A 20160-nucleotide genomic window follows, 5' to 3' on the forward strand; every position below is an offset into this window, starting at 1 on the left:
CGGGATAAATGATTTCGAAATGCCGTGGACAAAAATGTAAATAAAGCGCTTGGAATGAGTTTGTTCTTTTTTGTATTCAATATTTTGAATTTCGGGAAATTTGGAGGACAATTCTTATGCGTAAAATTTAAACTAACATATTCTTATTTTTATTTCAGAAGAAAAGTCCCGTTTACGTCAAATATTGGTTTAGTTGTCAGGGTGAGGGTGATACCAAGCACCTCTAGCCTCTCGTTCCAGCATAAGATGGCGGCGTTCCATCACATAATCCATCAAATGAACTCCATTCCTCTCTCAACAGAAGGAAGAGAAAAGGAGCTTCAATATATCTTCCAAACTGCTAATAAAAATGGATACCAAAGTAGATACATTCAAGCCGTCCTAAGAAAAAAAGAAAGATTGCTTCAACGGAAATCTTCCACTTCTTTGACTCCCATGCAGAAGGAGTTCCAACGGAGATACATGGAGTTCAACAGTGTGAATGCGACAAATGTTGACAAAGTTTGATGTTGAGCTAGCGTTCATTAGCTCAAATAAACAACTGAAATCCATCTTAGGATCGACTAAAGATCCAGTAGATCTCCTTTCGAAGATCTGGTGTGCATAGAATCAGTTGTTCCGACTGTGATAAGGACAAATCAAAAGAAAACTGATAGATTGATTCGAGGAACACCTGGCTGTAGCTAGAGTTGACTCAAGAAGAAAACCTTCCTTCACACAATTCAGACTTGCAGTAGCATTACACATGTGTAAATCTGGTCACTTTTATTGATCGAGAAAATGTTTCGCTGATTCGGTCTTTGAATTTCGCTTAAATTGGATCCTCACTCTCCGATGGCTATTTTTGACCATTCGCTCAAATGTTTGTATGGAAGAATCCAGAAGAAATTTAAGAGCATACATTTGGTGTAGATTTGATCACAAAGAGGTTTGGTATAGAGATTTCCTGCCTTTAGTGTGGGTAGAACACTTTTCCTGAAGCAACCAATACTTGGTACACGAGTTTGAATATCAGTGATCACAGTTTTTCGAACGTCCTTATTCTGCGCCTCGCGTGAGGTGACAGTAGTGAGTCAGACTAAGCCCACCAATGGTTGCTAAACTTCGAATCGAGTACATTCAGCAACATATCTATCAACCCATCATCGCACCAACAGTGGCTAACTTGATTCGAGAAATAGCATTCGAGCAGTAGGTTGTTACAGGATGCGTTTATGTAGCAACCCGGTAGCAACGGAGCCTGTCGTCGCTATCAGAAAATAAACAAACACAAATACCAACCTGGAAGGCAACAATGGGTAAGAAAATCAGTAAATAAATATAAACGCAACCTATCAAAGCAACTAAAATACCGACCGAAATAGCGACGCCCGGTGGGTTTGGTCTCACTCGATTCCAGAGGTCGGTTCAGGCGAGGAATGAACTTTGGGAATGAACCTCTTTCACTTCACCTACTATCGGAATAAAGTAACAACAGTCCCGTGAAGGTAAGGTGACTTGACATCACGGGCGGCGCAGACAGAACAAGGGCCTCTGCAAACAAAATATTTCCAGTACTATCTGGAAACTATCGGGATCGTCAATTAAGCCGAACGGCAGACTGATGAACTAGTGCTGCAATAATTTGATATACGTGTTTTGAGTATGAGATTGTGAAGACAGTCGTTGGACGTTCGAACAAAAGTGAAGGTTGCTCGGCTAGAGATCGGAATACTGATTGGGATACTGGGCAGATGACTAAATTAGGCAGAATTATCCTGTTCGGTTGGAATGTTTTTTTTTTTCATCATTCTCTGGAGAATATCCGGGTCAGAAATACCACCGAAAGGTAACCGTAAGAACTCTGGGTTGTGAAGTATCGATAACTTTCTAGAGCAATAAAATTTTAAAAATTTCAAAAAGGGGATTAGTTTTATTGTAAGTTACAATTTGTAACTGATAGCATTCTTCGAATTTCAGTCGAATTTTTGTCGTGAAATTTCATCAATACTAATAGTTTTATTTTTTGTAGGTCGCCACCTAATAGAGCTCAACCTAGCCGCCCACCGTATCAACGTGATTCCGAGCATGAAGGGTAACTACAAGATGCTGATCGATGGGTTTTCCTATACCCGCAACGGGGGCAATGAGCACACCACCTACTGGACCTGTTCGCGGATCAAAAAGATGAAGTGTCGAGCACGGATAGTTACCTACGCCGGAAGTGCTAAAATTTGTCACAATGGTCAAAGCCACAACCACCCACCGCCTAATCCCCTGCACAGGATTAGTTAATGACCAAGAGAGAGAGAGAGAAAAAAAATGTAGCAAATAAATTGTTTTTTTTTTTTAATTTGAAGAATCATTTTTATCCAATAAAAAATTTTGCGGAAATTTTTTATTATTTTTTGACTAACATCTTCATTTTTCAATCTTTTTTTCAGAAGAAGTTGTGATAGTGAAGTTGGCCCGCGATGATTCTTGGGATCAATGTGAGGAAGAGGTCCAACAGTTCCCACTGGATCTCAAGATGGTGGTCGGTCGCAAAGGTCGTCCGATGCTGCTGATGGGTGGATATGCGTTTTTCCGCAACAACAGTAACAAGAACAAAACCTACTGGCTGTGCTCGAAAAGTCGATCTCTCAAGTGCCGGGCCCGTATTATTACGTTGGACGGAAGCTCGGGGCTTATCCTGAAGAACCAACAGCACAATCACGATCCCACGAATAGTAGCAAGTTGGACGAGTGAAAATTTGATGCTTAAACGGTTTCTTTTTACTTTTTTTTCAGTTATTATGATTTTTGAATTGAGGATTAAAGAAAATGAATTCCAAATTATGATAAATAAATTTTGTAAAATAGTTGCACGTTTTGATTTCAATTCGGTTTAAACATTTTTTTTAAATAAAACTTTGTGTTTCTAATTACTTTTCTAATTTATTGCAGATTTTCTTATAAGCCCGATTGAAATCAATTCCGGAGGTAAAAAACGTGGTCGGAAGCCGAAAATTATCAAACAAACAATAGATTTGAACGTGATATTGTCGCAGCAGCAAGGAATACCGGTGGTGTACAACAATACTCGTTTCGGATCGGCCACGGTGACATATGCGAGTGAAATTTTCCAGTTTGCCTACAAAAAAGAAGGCCTTAACTTCTACCGTTGTATGAACTATCGTAAAGCGGGATGCGCGGCTCAGATTTTCATCAAAGATGAGCTCATATACTGCATCAGCGCCGAGCACAATCACGAAAAAAACGATCCGGCCAGCGTGGACGTTTGTGGGTCGTACCGAATCCAGCGGAAGAATTGATTGTTACTGAAAAAGCTTCCAAAATCTTTCTTACTCAATTTGAATCGATTTCAGTAGACCAGTTGAGGTTTACAATATTTGCTAACAAAGTAGGCAGCATCAACATCAATGATGATGAAATAGAAAAAAAATACAATTTTTATAGCTTTTTATCGACGAACACATTAATGTATTTCGAAACACATTAAAAGAATCGAAATACCATTACTCATTGGAAGCATTGGAAGCACCTTACTTGTGCCTTACTTTTTTTTAAGTTTTTTTTTATAGATGTAGTTTTCATTTGGACACAAAAACACATTTAATACTTTTATTCTTTTCATGATAAACTTCAGGTTTGAGTCCTTTAAAAGAAGTGCGTTTAAAATAAAGTAAACTCAATTTACAAAAATAATTTGCGAAAATTACTGTTTTTCATCTTCTATTAAAAAAACGTTATTACCTATAATCTAATGAAACCAACATTATGTTTTCGCAGGAGCACCGATGATACAATTCATCATGGGACCGCGGGGCACGATGCAGCTTGTTATCGAGAAAAACTCTTTCCAACGCTCTCAGGTCCGAGAAAATATCATCATCTGGACGTGCTCTCAGAAAAGAAATGGGTATGTGAATGATTTTTTTTTCGTTTTTTTCCGACAACATTATCCCCTATACTTACAAACTTTACATCTGCAGGGGCTGCAAAAGCCGTGTCACAACCATCCGCGGGAGGCCGGGAATAGTGCGCTCCTACCGAAACGATCACAACCATTCACCGAAAACGCGAAGACTCGGGCCGGAAGTCAAGGTCATCAGAACTACCCAAATGAAACTTTTACATAGGGATTAATTAGACGATAGACATTTTTGTTTTCTGAAATACATGGTTATGGAATAACTTTTTTTTTTTTTTTGTTGATAATTTTACTTTCGCATTGCACCAAGTCGAGTAGGAAAAATTATTTGGGATCATATCTTCTAATACATATCTTATTTTGTGATGTGGGTTCCAGGAATTAAAAAGGTCTCCGGAAAACTGTTTTACCTGGAAGCGGAACACGACGGCTATGAGATTATTAGTGTGGAGGAACCGGTCGTCAAACTCCCAAAGTATTCCCCGGATAAGAGTGATCGAACCTCGTCGGCCAGCAACAAGGCGTCCGCACAGAACAAACCAACGGTGATCGCGGGTATTACCTTTCCCATTGCCGAGCAGGAGGACATCGAGCGGCTAGAGATGTTGGTTGTGAAGAATGATAAAGTGAGGAAATCCTACGTAAGTCGTTGACCAGTGCTAAAGTTAATTGAAAGCAATTTACAACTTAGTTCTACTTTCTTTTCTCAGGTCGACTTTTTGATGCGCAAGAAGGGCAGCATGTCGATTGTACAATTTATGCCCTCGGTTTTTGCCGACGAAGCTCTGGAAAGCTACAACTACAACGGATCGAATACCTTGGGCAAAATGAAGCTTCCGATGAGAGGTTACGAAATATTTTCCAACTGTTTTCTCGGTGAGTTTAATCATTTCAATTTTCATTTTAAAAAATGTGAGTTAAAATTTCTTTTTTTTTTATTTAAGATGCCTACGCCTCCGAAGGATTGGACCAAACTGAGCTGGCCGCGCAGATGGCTGCCGCCATCAAACAGTGCCGCAATCGCATGCGCCAGAGAACGTTCCGTGCTAAGAAATCGATCAAGAAAATGCTCAACCAATAAGATACATTACAAGAAATCTCTTGAATAAAACAGAAAAAAGATGCCTAAGAAAAATATGCTTTCCGCCGTTTTGTTTTGCAGTACGCGTAATTTTCAACTCCCTAATAAAAACTTATGTTTTAGGAACGCAACGAACGTATAAACGCAGTTCGGCAACCCAACCGAAAAGATCACAGCGAGTCCCCGGATTCAATTTCCCTCTTCGATGCGAGGAAGACATCGAACGGCTAGAAAAGCTGGTCACCGTAGACGAGCACATCAGAGAACAATACGTAAGTTCGTTGCTTCAATTCGACAACCAGACCAACTTCAACTTGCCTCGTTACAGGTGCGCTACCTCGCAACGGTGAAGAAACCTCAGGAACGGGTCAATTCCGTGATCAACCAAATTTTTACCGACAAAGTGCTGTGCGATTTCACCTTCCATGGTTTGGTCAATTCCAACTACTGTAAAAAAGCGATCAAAAACTATCTCATTTTTACCGATTGTTTAATAGGTAAATTCTTCAATTAAGAAACTTCAAAGTTTGTTGAAAATTTAACGAATCTCACGAATAATCCTTCCCATCCAGATGCCTGGACTGAGCACGGGGTTACGATGGAAACTTTGAAACCGGAGCTCATACGGGCGGTCCAACGAGCCAAGCAACATCTTTCCTCGGCACGCTACTATCAGCGGTACAAGCCCCGTTTGCTGGCGAAGCGTAAAGAAAATTGGCACAAAAAGCGGGGGGCAATGGAAGATGGCTCAGAGAATGAATGATAGTTGAAATCGGAGGCCTCTAAATGATACAGTAGCTAATTAGTTGTCGGAACAACCTTTGTCAAGTGGTGGCTCCAGAGAGTCGTACTGCAAGTACCCTTGGATTTTGTTCGTCAATCTGTTGATTTCACTTGTTTCTTTGTTGTTCAACTCCTTGAGGATTTTTTTTTTGATTTTTATAACTCTATTTTTGCCATTTTTGCTTTGTGCTTATAAATGTTTAATGAACGAGTTCGCCATTTGGAAGACGAAAACAACTTAAGAGTGTGATCACGAATGATGAATAAAATCGACGACTTTTTTTGACATTCCGTGTTTTTGAAGGCCTTCAGGTAATATTGTGGTTAACTAATTAAGTGCCGAAAATCTATGAAAACATTTCGCGAGGTGGCTCCAGAGAGTCTGTATTCAGGTAGACCTGGTTCGTTTTAGTTTATTTTGTGATATTTTTAAACATATTTTGAGAGTTTTCTTAAACGCAACCTAATTGACGTATAAAGCGAAAGTCAGTAAAACACTGTAGTGAAAATGGATCATTTATAAAATTGAAGACATTTTAAGGAAGAGTGTTTTGGCGAAAATCTTTAGAAACGTATCATGTGATGGCTCCAGAGAGTTCAGCCGTTTGATTATTTTTTTTTTATGATCTAGTGGCGATAAGCATATTTCATTAGTTATATAAAGGAAAGAAAAACATGATTATCAAACACCAGCATATTATTGAAATCCATTTTTCGTAATTCCACCGGAAGACTACAATGCAGAGTGAAGGTACGCCAATGATCACGCAAATTGTGGAAGAAATGATTGCAATTGTGTAGTCAATTATTGAATTAATGTTCATAAGTGTGCACAGTTGTGCGTGAAAAAAAGAAAATGTGAGAAAACGAGAGAAACCTATGCCCAGAAGAAGAAATTTTGTGAATTGTAAAAATGACAAAGTTAAAAAAATATAAAAATGTCAAAAATGATCAAATGACAAAAATCACAGAAAAGACAAAAATGGCATACATAAATGACAAAAATGTGTAATTTAACACAAACACAAACATAAATGACAAAACCTACAAAATCGACAAAAATGAAAATAGCAAAACTACAAGAATTAAAAAATGACAAAAATAACAAAAATCGACGGCAAAAACTACAAGAATGAAAATAAAACAAAAATAACAAAATGAAAAAAGGAACAAAAATGAAAAAAAAGACAAAACCTACGAAAATGAATTGAAATGACAAAAATGACAAAAATTACAAAAATAACAAAAATGACAAAAATAACCAAAATGACCAAATTGACCAAAAATCAAAATAACCAAAATGACAAAAATGACAAAATAATAAAAATGACAAATATTACAAAAATTACAAAAATGAAAAAATTGACAAAAATGATAAAATATACAAAAATCACAAAAAATGACAAAATGACCAAATTGACAAAAATGACCAAAATGACCAAAATAACCAAAATAACCAAAATGACAAAAACTATCAAAATGACATAAATGACAAAAATGACCAAAATTACAAAATTGATAAAAACGACAAAAATGAAAAGAAATGACAAAAGTAACAAAAATCACTAAAATGACAAAAATGACCAAAATTACAAAAATTACAAAAATTACAAAAATAACAAAAATTACAAAAATGAAAAAAATGACAAAAATGACCAAAATGACCAAAATGACCAAAATGACCTAAATGACCAAAATAACCAAAATAACAAAAATAACCAAAATAATCAAAATGACCAAAATGACTAAAATTAATTGATAAAAATGACCAAAATGAAAAAAAATGACAAAAATGAAAAAAATGACAAAAATGACAAAAATAACAAAAATGACCAAAATGACAAAAATGACTAAAATTACAAAATTGATAAAAATGACCAAAATGAAAAAAAAATGAAAAAAAATAACAAAAATGACAAAAATAACAAAAATGACGAAAATGATAAAAATGACAAAAATCTACAAAAAAAAAAAAAAAAAAAATGGCAATAACAAAACTAACAAAAATTAAAAAAATCGGCAAACATAAAAACGGCAAAAACTACAAGAATGAAAATTGAAAAAAATTACAAAATGACAAAAATGACAAAAATGACATAAATGACAAAAATTACAAAAATGACAAAAATGATAAAAATGACAAAAATAACAAAAATGACAAAATTGACAAAAATGATAAAAATTACGTAAATCGAAAAAAATGGCAAAACTACAAGAATTTTAAAAACGACAAAAATGACAAAAATTCCAAAAATGACAACACTGTCAAAAAAAATGACAAAAATGTCAAAAATGACAAAAAAAATATAAAAACAACAAAAATGACAATATTGCCAAAAATAACAAAATTGCCAAAAATAACAAAAGTGACGAAAATGACAAAATTGTCAAAAATGACAAAAATGACAAATCTGACAAAAATGACTAGAATGACTAAAATTACTAAAATGACTTGAATGACAAAAATGACCTAAATGTTAAAAATGACAAAAATTACTAAATTGACAAAAATTACAAAAATGACAACAATGACAAAAATGACAAAAATGACGAAAATGACAAAATTGACAAAACTAACAAAAATGACTAAAATTACTAAAATTACTAAAATGACAAAAATTACAAAAATTACAAAAATAACAAAAATGACAAATGTGTCAAGAATGACAAAAATGACAAAAATGACAAAAATGGCAAAAATGAAAAAAATGACAAAAATGACAAAAATGACAAAAATTACAAAAATGGCTAAAATGAAAAAAAATTGTCAAAAATGACAAAAATTACAAAAATCACAAAAATGACAAATATGAAAAAAATGATAAAATTGACAAAAATGACAAAAATAACGAAAATGACAAAAATGGCATAATTAACAAAAATGACAAAAATGACAAAAATGACAAAAATGATAAAAATGACAAAAAATTACAAAAAATGACAAAAAATGACAAAAACGATATAAATAACAAAAATAACAAAAATGACAAAAACAACAAAAATGACAAAAATGACAAAAATTAGAAAAATTACAAAAATGACAAAAATGGCAAAAATGACAAAAATGACAAAAATTTCAAAAATAACGAAAATTACAAAAATGACAAAATGACAAAAATGACAAGAAATCACAAAAATTACAAAAATGACAAAAATGACAAAAATGACAAAAATGACAAAAATGACAAAAATGACAAAAATGACAAAAATGACAAAAATGACAAAAATGACAAAAATGACAAAAATGACAAAAATGACAAAAATGACAAAAATGACAAAAATGACAAAAATGACAATAATGACAATAATGACAAAAATGACAAAAATGACAAAAATGACAAAAATGACAAAAATGATAAAAATGATAAAAATGATAAAAATGACAAGAATGACAAAAATGACAAAATGACAAAAAATTACAAAAATGACAACAATGACAAAAATTACAAAAATGACGAAAATGACAAAATTGACAAAATTGATAAAATTGACAAAAATTACTAAAATTACTAAAATTACAAAAATTACAAAAATTACAAAAATTAAAAAAATTACAAAAATTACAAATGTGACAAGAATGACAAAAATGACAAAAATGACAAAAAAGAAGAAAATGACAAAAATGACAAAAATGACAAAAAATAACAAAAATGACAATAATAACAAAAATGACAAAAATAACAAAAATGACAAAAATGACAAAAATGACAAAAAATAACTAAAATGACGAAAATGACAAAAATGATAAACATGACAAAAGTGAAAAAATGACAAAATTGTCAAAAATGACAAAAATGACCAAAATGACAAAATTGACCTAACTGTCAAAAATGACAAAAAATAAATAAATTACAAAAACGACAATAATGACAAAAATGACAAAAATGACAAAAATGACAAAAATGAAAAAAATGACAAAAATGACAAAAATGACAAAAATGATAAAAATGACAAAAATGACAAATATGTCAAAAATAACAAACATGACAAAAACGACAAAAATGACAAAAATGACAAACATGACAAAAATGACAAAAATAACAAAAAAAAAACAAAAATGACAAAAAACGACAAAAAAACGACAAAAATGACAAAAATGACAAAAATAACAAAAACGACAAAAATGACAAAATTGACAATAATGAGAAAAATTGACAAAAATTACTAAAATTACTAAAATTAATGAAATAAAAAAATGACAAAAATGACAAAAATGACAAAAATGACAAAAATGACAAAAATGACAAAAATGACAAAAATGACAAAAATGACAAAAATGACAAAAATGACAAAAATGACAAAAATGACAAGAATGACAAATATGACTAAACCTACGAAAATGACTAAAATGGTTAAAACATAAAAAGCAAAAACGACAAAAATGATAAAAATGACAAAAATGACAAAAATGACAAAATTGATAAAATTGACAAAAATGATAAAAATGACAAAAATCGAAAAAAATGGCAACACTACAAGAATTAAAATAAGACGAAAATGACAAAAATGACGAAAATTACAAAACTGTCAAAAATATCAAAAATGACCAAAATGACAAAAAAAAATTTACGAAACGACAAAAATGACAATACATAATGCCAAAAATAACAAAAATGACAAAAATGCCAAAAATGACTAAAATGACAAATATGACAAGAATGACAAAAATGACAAAAATGACAAGAATTACAAAAATGACAAAAATGACATAAATGACCAAAATGACAAAACAGACAAAAATGACAAAAATGACGAAAATGACAAAAATGACAAAATGACAAAAATGCCAAAAATGACCAAAATGACAAAAATGGCAAAAATAACAAAAATGGCAAAGATAACAAAAATGACAAAAATGACAAAAATGCCAAAAATGACAAAATTGTCAAAAATGACAAAAAAAAATGTCAAAAATGACAAAAATTACAAAATTGACAAAAATGACATAAATTACAAAAATGACAAAAATTACAAAAAAATCAAAAATTACAAAAATGACAACAACGCAAAAATGACAAAAATTACAAAAATGACAACAACGCAAAAATGACAAAAATAACAAAAATGACAAAAATTTAAAAAAATTGCAAAAATTACTAAAATGGCAAAAAATGACAGAATGGTAAAAATATCAATAAAAACCAAAATGACAAAACCTACGAAAATGACTAAAATGGTAAAAACATAAATAGCAAAAATGACAAAAAAGACAAAAATCACAGAAATGATGAAAATGACAAAAATGACAAAAATGACAAAAATGACTAAAATGACAAAAATGACAACAATGACAAAAATTTCGAAAATGTCATAAATGTCAAAAATGACTAAAATGACTAAAATGACAAATATGATTAAAAAGACACAAATGACAAAACAACAATTGCTTAATTTATATTAACAGAAATTGAAAAAAAAAAATATATTAACTCCATTTTCTTTTTTTCAGATGCTCATTACCCGGAGTATTGAAATTCAAATAAAAAAGAATGTGTCCAGCGATCCATCAGGAAGAAGTAAATTAACAATGAGTATTTTTTTCATGGAAATAAAATTTCGGAATTCTTCCAACGAAACGCTTTGTTTTCTTAGATGCTGAAATAAATTACAAATCAAAATCAAAACTGACTCTAAAGATCTCAATTTTTCCCTTTTTCAGGACTGAACACAGTTATCAAAACCGAACCCACCACATTCGACTTGAGCCCTATGCAGAATTTCCCGCCGGAAGCACTTCTTGCTTTTTCACTCTTCAATCCCGGTCGGATGCTGGAATTGATGGGATTCAGCTTCCCGATTCGATGCGACGAAGACGTTGAGCGGCTAGAGAAGTTGGTCACCATTGACAATCAAGTGCGAGAGCAATATGTAAGAATTCAAACGTAATGAAGTAGTTTTATCGTTTACATTTTCTGTTCATCATTTCAAATTAGGTGCGTTTTCTTGCAACGGTAAAGAAGCCACGAGAACGTATCCACTCGGTTATGAAGAAAGTTTTCACTGCCCAGGCACTTTCCCAATTCACCTACCACGGGCTATCGACGGCTCAATGTGCCAGGAAAGCGATGAAAAACTATTCCGTATTTACGGATTGTTTTTTGGGTAGATAAATCCTTCAGATATTTTCGAAGTCTTATCACTTAGATTGAACTTTTTTCCGCAGATGCCTGGCTGGGTCACGGTATTACGACTGACATGTTGAAGCACGAGCTGATGCGAGCGGTCCAGAAAGCCAAGCTGCACCTCAACAATGCCCGCTACTATCAGCGGTACAAATATCTGCTGTTGGCCAAACGAAAGGAACGCTTCGATCGGAAAAGGCAGCTCGAAGGGGCTGAAAGTGATAAAGTCTAGTTTACATGAGAGAGAGAGAGTGCGAAAGAAGAACGTTAAATAAACAGTCCGTTTGTTAAAAATTTTGTTTAATTTGGCTGTCTTCAGTTTTTGTTTTATAATTTTGGAATACAAGTTTCGTTTCAAACTATACGATTTCAGGTGTAAAACTGGAAAAATGTATTAGGGCAACTACAGATTATTCCAAGTTAATGTGGAAAACGGACAAGCTACAGACAACTTTCAAACAAAGCCCTCTGACAGAAACCTTTTGTAAAGGTTACAAACCGTCAGCTGCTAAAGAACTAAACAGGCCAAACCAGACGATGGGCACAAGAAAACCGATCCGTGTGGCTGGATTCGAATTCCCCCTCACCTGTAAAGAAGATATCGATCGATTGGAGCTGATGGTGAGCCGCAATCCCGTGATACGGAACCAATATGTAAGTTTGATAATTTTTTGGGTTTTTTTTTCTCCGTCAGTACGTTAAACTTAAACGATTCAGCACTTGGTTACCTTTTCGTTTACGCGTTTTCCTACAAAAGACTTCAACGCTTGCTAAGACAGAAACCTGCGTGTATGTTAGACAAAAATTATTTATTCCCTAACCTATCGTGGTTGATCAAATGCAGGAATGTGCGATTGCTTCTATAGTTGATCCCAACTGTTAACCGGCTTTGCTGTTCCCATAGGTACAATACCTGGCGAGCAACAAGACCGCCCATCTGGACATCGCGCAAGTTTTCTATCGGCTCTTCGAGGAGGATATATTGGCAAATTTTATTCATACAACAAGAATAGAAAGTGACGGGAAAAATGGTGTTCCCGGGCGTAGAAAATCTTTCCATCAGTACGCAATATTCAGCTCATGTATGCTTGGTTAGTAGAAGATTGAATTCAAACAACAAATACAATTTACAGTTCCGACTTTAATCATTCCAGATGCATGGAAAGCTCATGGTATCAGCGCGAGTCTGCTGGAAGAATCGCTGAAGAAAATACTGCAGCCAATTTCGAATCATAGATACTCCAGCAATTACAAGAAACGGAAACATGATGACATTACGGCTCGGCAAAATCGGTAGTTTCCAATTGGTTGGAAATAAATGTTTTTCCAATTTTTCAAAACTGTGTTTTACTGTCTTACTTAACTATTCGTGCTTTTCATGTATGTGTTTCCACCTGATCAGAACTTCGTATATGTTATAGGCGACGAATCGAATTTCAAAACCTTACCATGTAGGTACATTCTGGATACACAAGGGAACAGCATTTCGGTGCCAATGTTTTTTTAAGAACTAATTTTGCAAGATATTGGCGTCCTGAATTCGAATCATTCATCAGATTTTGTCCATCTCCTCTAGCTCTGGTGATATGGCTTGTGGAAATTTTAAAATTGATTAGTTTCGAGTTGAATCGGTCTTTGATAACTGATAAACTTTTAAACCTACATGACAGCTGAAAACAGATTTCGAACCTATTTATCTCTTTCATATCTTTCATTCAATCATGGATTATATCTTTCATCATTTATATCTTTCATTCAATCATGGATTGAGGTCTTGCTTGGATATTTTCAATATTTACTCTTTGAGTAATTGATATTGAAGATTTGAACTCATTAAACAACTTTTTTAAACACTGCGAAATGGTTTAACTTAAACGCTTTAAGAAATATCGAAGATTCCAGATTCAAAATTTCGTCAAAAATAATCTTTTTTTGCCAAATTGGGAAAAATGACCAGAACAAAACTTCTTCAACCTTTATTTCAGAATTCATAATTACTCGCGGTCGTGGGGAAAGTTGATCATTTAATTGAACCTTTGTTTTCAAAATCTTTGTTATGTTCTATGGTTTTGCATTAAAAAAAAGCCCTAACTTATTGTATGAATTTTCACCTATTTTCAGTAGTTAAAGTAGAACTGATTGAAAAACAAAACCAATTCGTTATCGAACACGGCGAATGCGCCAACATCACTGCTTCGAGAAAAACGCGTTCAATGTTTGACAGCTCCATAAGCTCCCAGCAAGAATACTAGATTGTTTTCTTCATTTTCCAAAACCAAATATCATTCAGAAAAACTTTGTACAATCATAATGTTAGGTCCTCGAATGTAGGTACTATTTCCCTCAATCATCGAAAAAATGTGAATTATGTTTGCAAAATTACCGCTCTATCGGGCATCATTTAGCTTACGCTATCGTTCAAAATTCATGACGATCACAACTGTTTTGTTGATGCCAAATGACTTAGAAGTACATGAAGCAATCTGGTTTGATTTCGAAGTTAATGATTCAAAATTGACAAAAAATCGTTTAGTCATTTTTGTTTTTAATTATTCTCTGTCATTCTTGTTTTTTTTTTTTTTGTTATTTCTTTGTCGTTTTTGTTATTTTTGTATTAACATAACTTTTGTAAAATTTTTCAATTCAATTAAAATTTGTCAATTCCTTGTTATTCGCCATTAATGAGTTTTTTTTTTGTCATAATTTTAATTTTGATCCTTTTTACTGTATTCTTGATTTCTGTACTTTATCAATTTTGGTCATTTTCGTATTTTTTTTTTTTTTTTGTCTATTTTATCATTTTTGTGAAATTTGTAATTTTTGTTTTGAGTCGTTTTTGTATTTTTGGCATTTTTATCAATAACAAATTTGTGTCGTTTTTATCATTTTTAAAAACTTTCATCAGTTTGTTATTTTTGATCATTTTTTTGCATTTTTGCCGTTTTTCAATGCATATTTGAAATTAGGGTTTTTTTTTTGTTATTGTCATTTTTATCAGTTATTTTATCTTCCTTTTCATTTTTGTTATTTTTGCATTTTTATGAAAATCGAGTTCAAGATGTGTTCAAGATGTGAAATGTGTTATAGGCGGTTTAGAGCTAACTGTCAGTCAGTTTTATATTTTCTGTACAAAAAAAAACAAAAAAAGTCGATTCAAAGTCATTTTTTCCGAGATAATATTTAACAGATTTCAAAAGTTTTACCAATTTCCAAGATAATTGGCATAAAAAACCAAACTTTTATTAAAATGTACCAAAATTCAATGTTTTTTAGTTTCCCATGTTTGTGATTTTTATTTGAAAATGCCGAAATGCCATAATACTTAAGTAACTTAACTCATGCTTACCATTATTTCAGGCCAATTACTCTACAAGTTTTAGCAGTAATCTCAAGAGGGGCGGTTTGAATAAATATGTATGTGTGTAGGCTTCTGTAGCACACACGTGGGATTGTTATAAGTTTTCAATGACTGTTCGCTAACTGCATCGTTGATAGAAGTCGCGAATGACATAATGATGTTAAACGACTATAAATCGAAACACAAAAAAAACTTTCATGTCAGAAAATGTCTCAAATTGGAACACCATAGTAAACATGACCTCGATTGATCATACCGCACACACGTCCAAACAATATGATCGACGTCGTGGTAGCCCTAACAAACTGTGTTAAATTAAGTGTCTGAGAATTTCAATTAAGTAAATCATACTTCAACTTCTCAAGCTCGCAAAATAAAGGTCCAGTCTTTAATTATAAGAATAAACATGTGTTTGACAACGATGAGCAGTTATTATTGTGTCTGTGCCCTCTTAATGGCTGTCATTATTCAAATTGAACATGTGTTTACTAATTTATATTATGAGTTGATGTCCCTTATTCACAGAACCTGTAAAAGCATGCGCCGATTGTGTATACATTATTCGCCGAAAATTCTGAATAAAATATAATCATAAGGAAGTTGGTTAAAAACATACGTCCATTGCGTTTTCTCCTTTAAGCGTGCGTGTCAGATTGTCCGCTTTTCGAATGGTCCATCTCCTTTTTTTCCGCTTCGACTGCCGACGTGTACACACGTGTGTCCTAACAGTTCGCCAGTGAATAAGTGTGCTAGAAAAAAAAATTATTCAAATTCGGAAGTTATTTTATTCCCTCCTTGTTTGTTGAAAACACCGCACGAGTGATAAGGTGTTCAGACCATTTTATCTCCACCATGTCGGTGGTTAAAAATCCACCGTGGGGCGGTCAGCCTGGCCCCTCCCGTCAACAAAATCGAAGAACTTTACCGTCCTGGATGGACCCAGAAGGTCTTCATGGGGAAGTTCAATTCCTCACCCTCAAGCCGGCCGAAAATTCAAAACTCCCCAACCCATTCATCATAGCCAAAACCTTGGACCAAGCTGCTGGAAAAATATATGCTGCCAATCCAAGCGAAGGTGGAAAATGCTATCTCCTGAAAGTCCGTAGCGCCGATCAAGCAACGAAACTGACTCTCATCAATCAACTTATCGACGGGACACCTGTGTCGATTAGTCTACACCCAACACTCAACGTCAGCCAGTGTGTTGTCTCATGCCGGGAAGTACTCGGAATGAGCGACGATGAATTAACTGAATGCCTAGCTGATCAGGGAGTTACACGCGTGTATCGCTTCCTGAAAAAGGTAAATGGTGCAAAAGTACCAACGAACACCATGGTCATTACCACGAAAGGATCCACACCCCCAACACACATATTCTTCGGATACATCAGAGTACAAACCAGGCCATATTATCCCCGTCCCCTGTTGTGCTACAACTGTGGCAAATTCGGGCACACTAAACAACGCTGCCAAGTGAAAGCTGCTTGCTTAGAGTGTGGCGCCGCTGAGGTACATCCAGAGTGTTCCAACAAAGCACATTGTCTCAACTGTGGCGGTTCCCATTCAGCAATCAACCGATCCTGCCCAAAGCAAATAGAAGAGCAAGCCATCGTCCGGATCCGCGTGGATCAGGGAATCTCCCAAGCTGCTGCCACAAAAGAATACCATTCCCACATCGCAACCGCCAAAAATGATAGCTCTGTTCAGAACCGAATGGATGCTATTAGGAACAATATTGCAACCGATGAAAAGGACCAACGAATTAAGCAACTGGAGAAGGAAATTCAGGAGCTCACCACACAACTGTATAAACTACAATCAGCCACGGAACGAGAAGCAGAAAGCGAGGAATCATCAATCGAATCCGATGACACCATGTTTTCGGAATCCAGCAACCCCTTGTCTACACCTAAAAGAAATCGAAACCGAGAATCATCAGAAGAACGACAATCTAAATCAGATATGGAACTCGAAAAGAAAAATCATCAGTCATCAAATCCAAGCCAACCAGCCAACAAAAAATCCCGCAAAAACAAATAGCTCTCCCCTCATTCGATCTGTCCCACCTAGGCTTCCAGTACTATCCGGTAAGTCTTATCTTTTCTTTTCCTAAAAATGGCCTCTATAAGCAATATCACTCCGGCTACTGACGAACCATCAAGAACTACACAACTAAATGAAGCCGTTACCCCCACAATAAATACCATCACAACAAACCCTTCCCCTGAACCACATACACCGCCACCTTCCCAAAGAAAGAAATATACATTCGCCCTCCAATGGAACCTACGAGGTCTGAGAGCCCGAGCATCAGAAATTCAATTATTGACTATGAATTTCTCCCCCATCGTCCTAGCTTTTCAAGAGACCTTGGTGCGACAAAACCAAATTCCTCAAAATTACATAAAAGGATACCAACTCCACCTCAACACAAATCATGGTCAAGGATCAGGTCTTGCTATCAAAAATGGTTATCCCTATACCACAATAAATATAGACTCCCCTCTCAACGTAGTATGCATCCGATTGAAGTCTCCTGTAGAAATAACAGTTTTGTCCATTTACATACCCCCCGACAAGCCCATTAGCGATTACTGCAAAGATATTGAAGATCTATTCCAACAGATCCCTCAACCAGTTTTACTGTTGGGCGATTTTAACGCACATTCAACCAGCTGGGGTTGTTCTCGAAATGACACGAAAGGACTTTTTGTTGAAGATTTCTGCTTTAGCAATAACCTAATAATACTCAACAATTCATTACCAACTCGAATCGACCCTTCATCCGGAAATACATCTGCTTTGGATCTGAGTCTAGTTTCATGGCACTTTGCTTCGAAATTTACTTGGAGGACTCTGCAAGATGCCCACGGAAGTGATCACATTCCCATCCTGATAAATCTCGAAAACTCCACTCCTCAAGTTGCAACTAGGCCTCGCTGGAAATATGAAGATGCGGACTGGACTAATTACCAGATTGAAATCGAAAGGGCCCTCGGAAGAAATCCTCATTACACCCCAACATCCTTTATTAAGCTCCTATTCGAAACTGCTCATCTATGTATACCACGAACAACTGGCGTACCTGGAAAACCATCAGTCCCCTGGTGGAGCCCAGAAGTCAGAGACGCTATTAAGCTCCGTAGAAAAAGACTTCGCGCACTCAAACGTCTACCAAATGATGACCCAAGAAAAGACTCCGCTCTTAGCCAGTTCAAAGCTGCCCGCTCAGCCGCTCGAGCGATCATAAAAGCTGCAAAAAGCAAATGCTGGAAGGAATTCGTCGAAGAAATAAACCCCAACACCCCATCCGCGAAACTCTGGGAGAAACTTAAACGTCTAGAAGGCTCAAATCGGACTAGCCGATACCACCTGCTGCTGCACCAAAATTACTCCAGCGATCCTTCGCAACTAGCAGAAGCTTTTATTGAATACTTCTCCTCCGTTTCTTCAGATTCCCCACCTAACACTCCTCATTCTATCGACTTCGATACCGATCTGAACCTGGAATATAACTCTGACTTCACTTTGCACGAACTCAACATTGCACTTCAGAAAGTTAAAGGTCGTTCTGCAGGACAGGATGAAGTCGGATACCCTTTATTGAAAAATCTTCCACCAGTCGGAAAGATAACTTTTCTAAACATATTGAATGAAATTTGGCAGACCGGAGAATTCCCATCTCAATGGAAAGAGGGACTCATCATCCCAATCCCAAAACCACACCAAGATCTCCATTTAACAAACAGCTACCGCCCCATCACTCTTCTGGACTGCTCTGGGAAGATCCTGGAGCGAATGGTTAAACGTCGCTTGTCCTCCGTTCTAGAATCTGAAAATCGACTAGATACCCGTCAGTTTGGATTTCGTCCTGGGTGCTCTACTGACGATCACCTCACCACCCTCGAAGGCATCCTAGACGATGCCCTCGAAAACAACCAACATGTTGAATGCCTCTCGTTAGACCTCTCCAAAGCCTTTGACAGGGTGTACAGACATAAAATCTTGTCCACGTTAAAAGATTGGGGAGTGCTTGGTAGAATGGGCCAATTCGTTAAAAGCTTTCTGACGGACCGGAAATCCAGAGTCTTTATCGACGGCATGGTATCTTCCTCCCGGATCATCTCAAACGGCGTCCCACAAGGTTCTGTATTGGCCCCTACTCTATTCCTTATCGCGATGCAATCAATTTTCAACACTGTTCCTGGAAATGTCAAAATCTTGGCTTACGCAGACGACATCACACTTCTTTCTGTTGCTCCTTTCTCGAAACTTGCCAGAAAACGATTACAATTTGCTGTAGACAAAGTATCTAATTGGGCCCCTACGTTAGGTTTCACTTTCGCTCCAGATAAATCAAAGTTAATGCACTTCGGCAACCGGAACAGAAAGCTGAGTAAGCTCCCACCAGTTACCATGAACGACAACTCTGTTCCTCTAGTTCACTCAGCTCGCATCCTAGGAGTCTGGATAGATGATCGATTAAAGTTCATCAACCACGCTAACCGCGTTCGCAAATCCACTTCCCTTAAACTTAACATCCTTAGAAAAGTATGCAGCGTCAGAGGAGCTGGGTCTCGCAAATCGTTATTTCTGTTCCTGCACGGATGGATATTACCCACAATGCTTCACGGTCTAGGATTGATCAGCAGAGGAGGTGACCGCATCTCCAAACTTTTGGAACCTATGTACAATGAAGCAATTCGTATCATCAGCGGTGCCTTTAGAAGCAGCCCTATTGTATCACTGATGGCTGAGAGTGGGCAACCACCTTTTGAATTCATCCTCACCAAAAACCTCACCATCAAAGCAATAAGGTGGCTGTCATACAATAGACATCCCGGAATTCCGATGATCCGACGAGTTGAAAATGCTCTTTTAGAGTACCAAACATCTCTTCCAG

At 35.4% G+C, this 20160-nt stretch overlaps 2 protein-coding genes and 1 long non-coding RNA gene across 3 annotated transcripts; 2 read left to right on the forward strand and 1 right to left on the reverse strand.

Moving 5' to 3' along the window:
* Window positions 1–2757: 2757 nt before the first annotated feature.
* Window positions 2758–7609, forward strand: LOC129745820 (uncharacterized). The gene is made up of 7 exons (XM_055739180.1): window positions 2758–3901; window positions 3975–4086; window positions 4292–4554; window positions 4624–4789; window positions 4858–5266; window positions 5323–5491; window positions 5567–7609. Exons 1-5 carry the CDS (start codon window positions 3746–3748, stop codon window positions 4992–4994), a joined length of 834 nt encoding a protein of 277 aa, XP_055595155.1. The 5' UTR covers window positions 2758–3745; the 3' UTR covers window positions 4995–5266; window positions 5323–5491; window positions 5567–7609.
* A 146-nt stretch (window positions 7610–7755) lies between these two features.
* LOC129745831 (uncharacterized) lies at window positions 7756–13505 on the forward strand. The gene is made up of 6 exons (XM_055739191.1): window positions 7756–11293; window positions 11437–11645; window positions 11711–11879; window positions 11941–12553; window positions 12804–12990; window positions 13054–13505. Exons 1-4 carry the CDS (start codon window positions 11227–11229, stop codon window positions 12129–12131), a joined length of 636 nt encoding a protein of 211 aa, XP_055595166.1. The 5' UTR covers window positions 7756–11226; the 3' UTR covers window positions 12132–12553; window positions 12804–12990; window positions 13054–13505.
* Window positions 11940–12635, reverse strand: LOC129745853 (uncharacterized). Its single transcript, XR_008737195.1, has 2 exons — window positions 12487–12635; window positions 11940–12111 (listed from the first exon to the last, which is right to left on the reverse strand). It is a non-coding gene; the product is annotated as an uncharacterized LOC129745853 (long non-coding RNA).
* Window positions 13506–20160: the final 6655 nt, after the last annotated feature.

The sequence above is a fragment of the Uranotaenia lowii genome, chromosome 1 (assembly GCF_029784155.1).
Source record: "Uranotaenia lowii strain MFRU-FL chromosome 1, ASM2978415v1, whole genome shotgun sequence".
Lineage (NCBI taxonomy): Eukaryota > Metazoa > Arthropoda > Insecta > Diptera > Culicidae > Uranotaenia > Uranotaenia lowii.

Bases quoted from the DNA above. Each gene is read 5' to 3' on its own strand.
- LOC129745820 (XM_055739180.1), top strand. From the start codon at position 3,746: ATGAAACCAACATTATGTTTTCGCAGGAGCACCGATGATACAATTCAT. The intron at 3,902-3,974 runs GTATGTGAATGA...TTACATCTGCAG, and splicing joins TGCTCTCAGAAAAGAAATGG to GGGCTGCAAAAGCCGTGTCA. The intron at 4,790-4,857 runs GTGAGTTTAATC...TTTTTATTTAAG, and splicing joins ATTTTCCAACTGTTTTCTCG to ATGCCTACGCCTCCGAAGGA.
- LOC129745831 (XM_055739191.1), top strand. From the start codon at position 11,227: ATGCTCATTACCCGGAGTATTGAAATTCAAATAAAAAAGAATGTGTCC. The intron at 11,294-11,436 runs GTAAATTAACAA...TCCCTTTTTCAG, and splicing joins CAGCGATCCATCAGGAAGAA to GACTGAACACAGTTATCAAA. The intron at 11,646-11,710 runs GTAAGAATTCAA...ATTTCAAATTAG, and splicing joins ATCAAGTGCGAGAGCAATAT to GTGCGTTTTCTTGCAACGGT.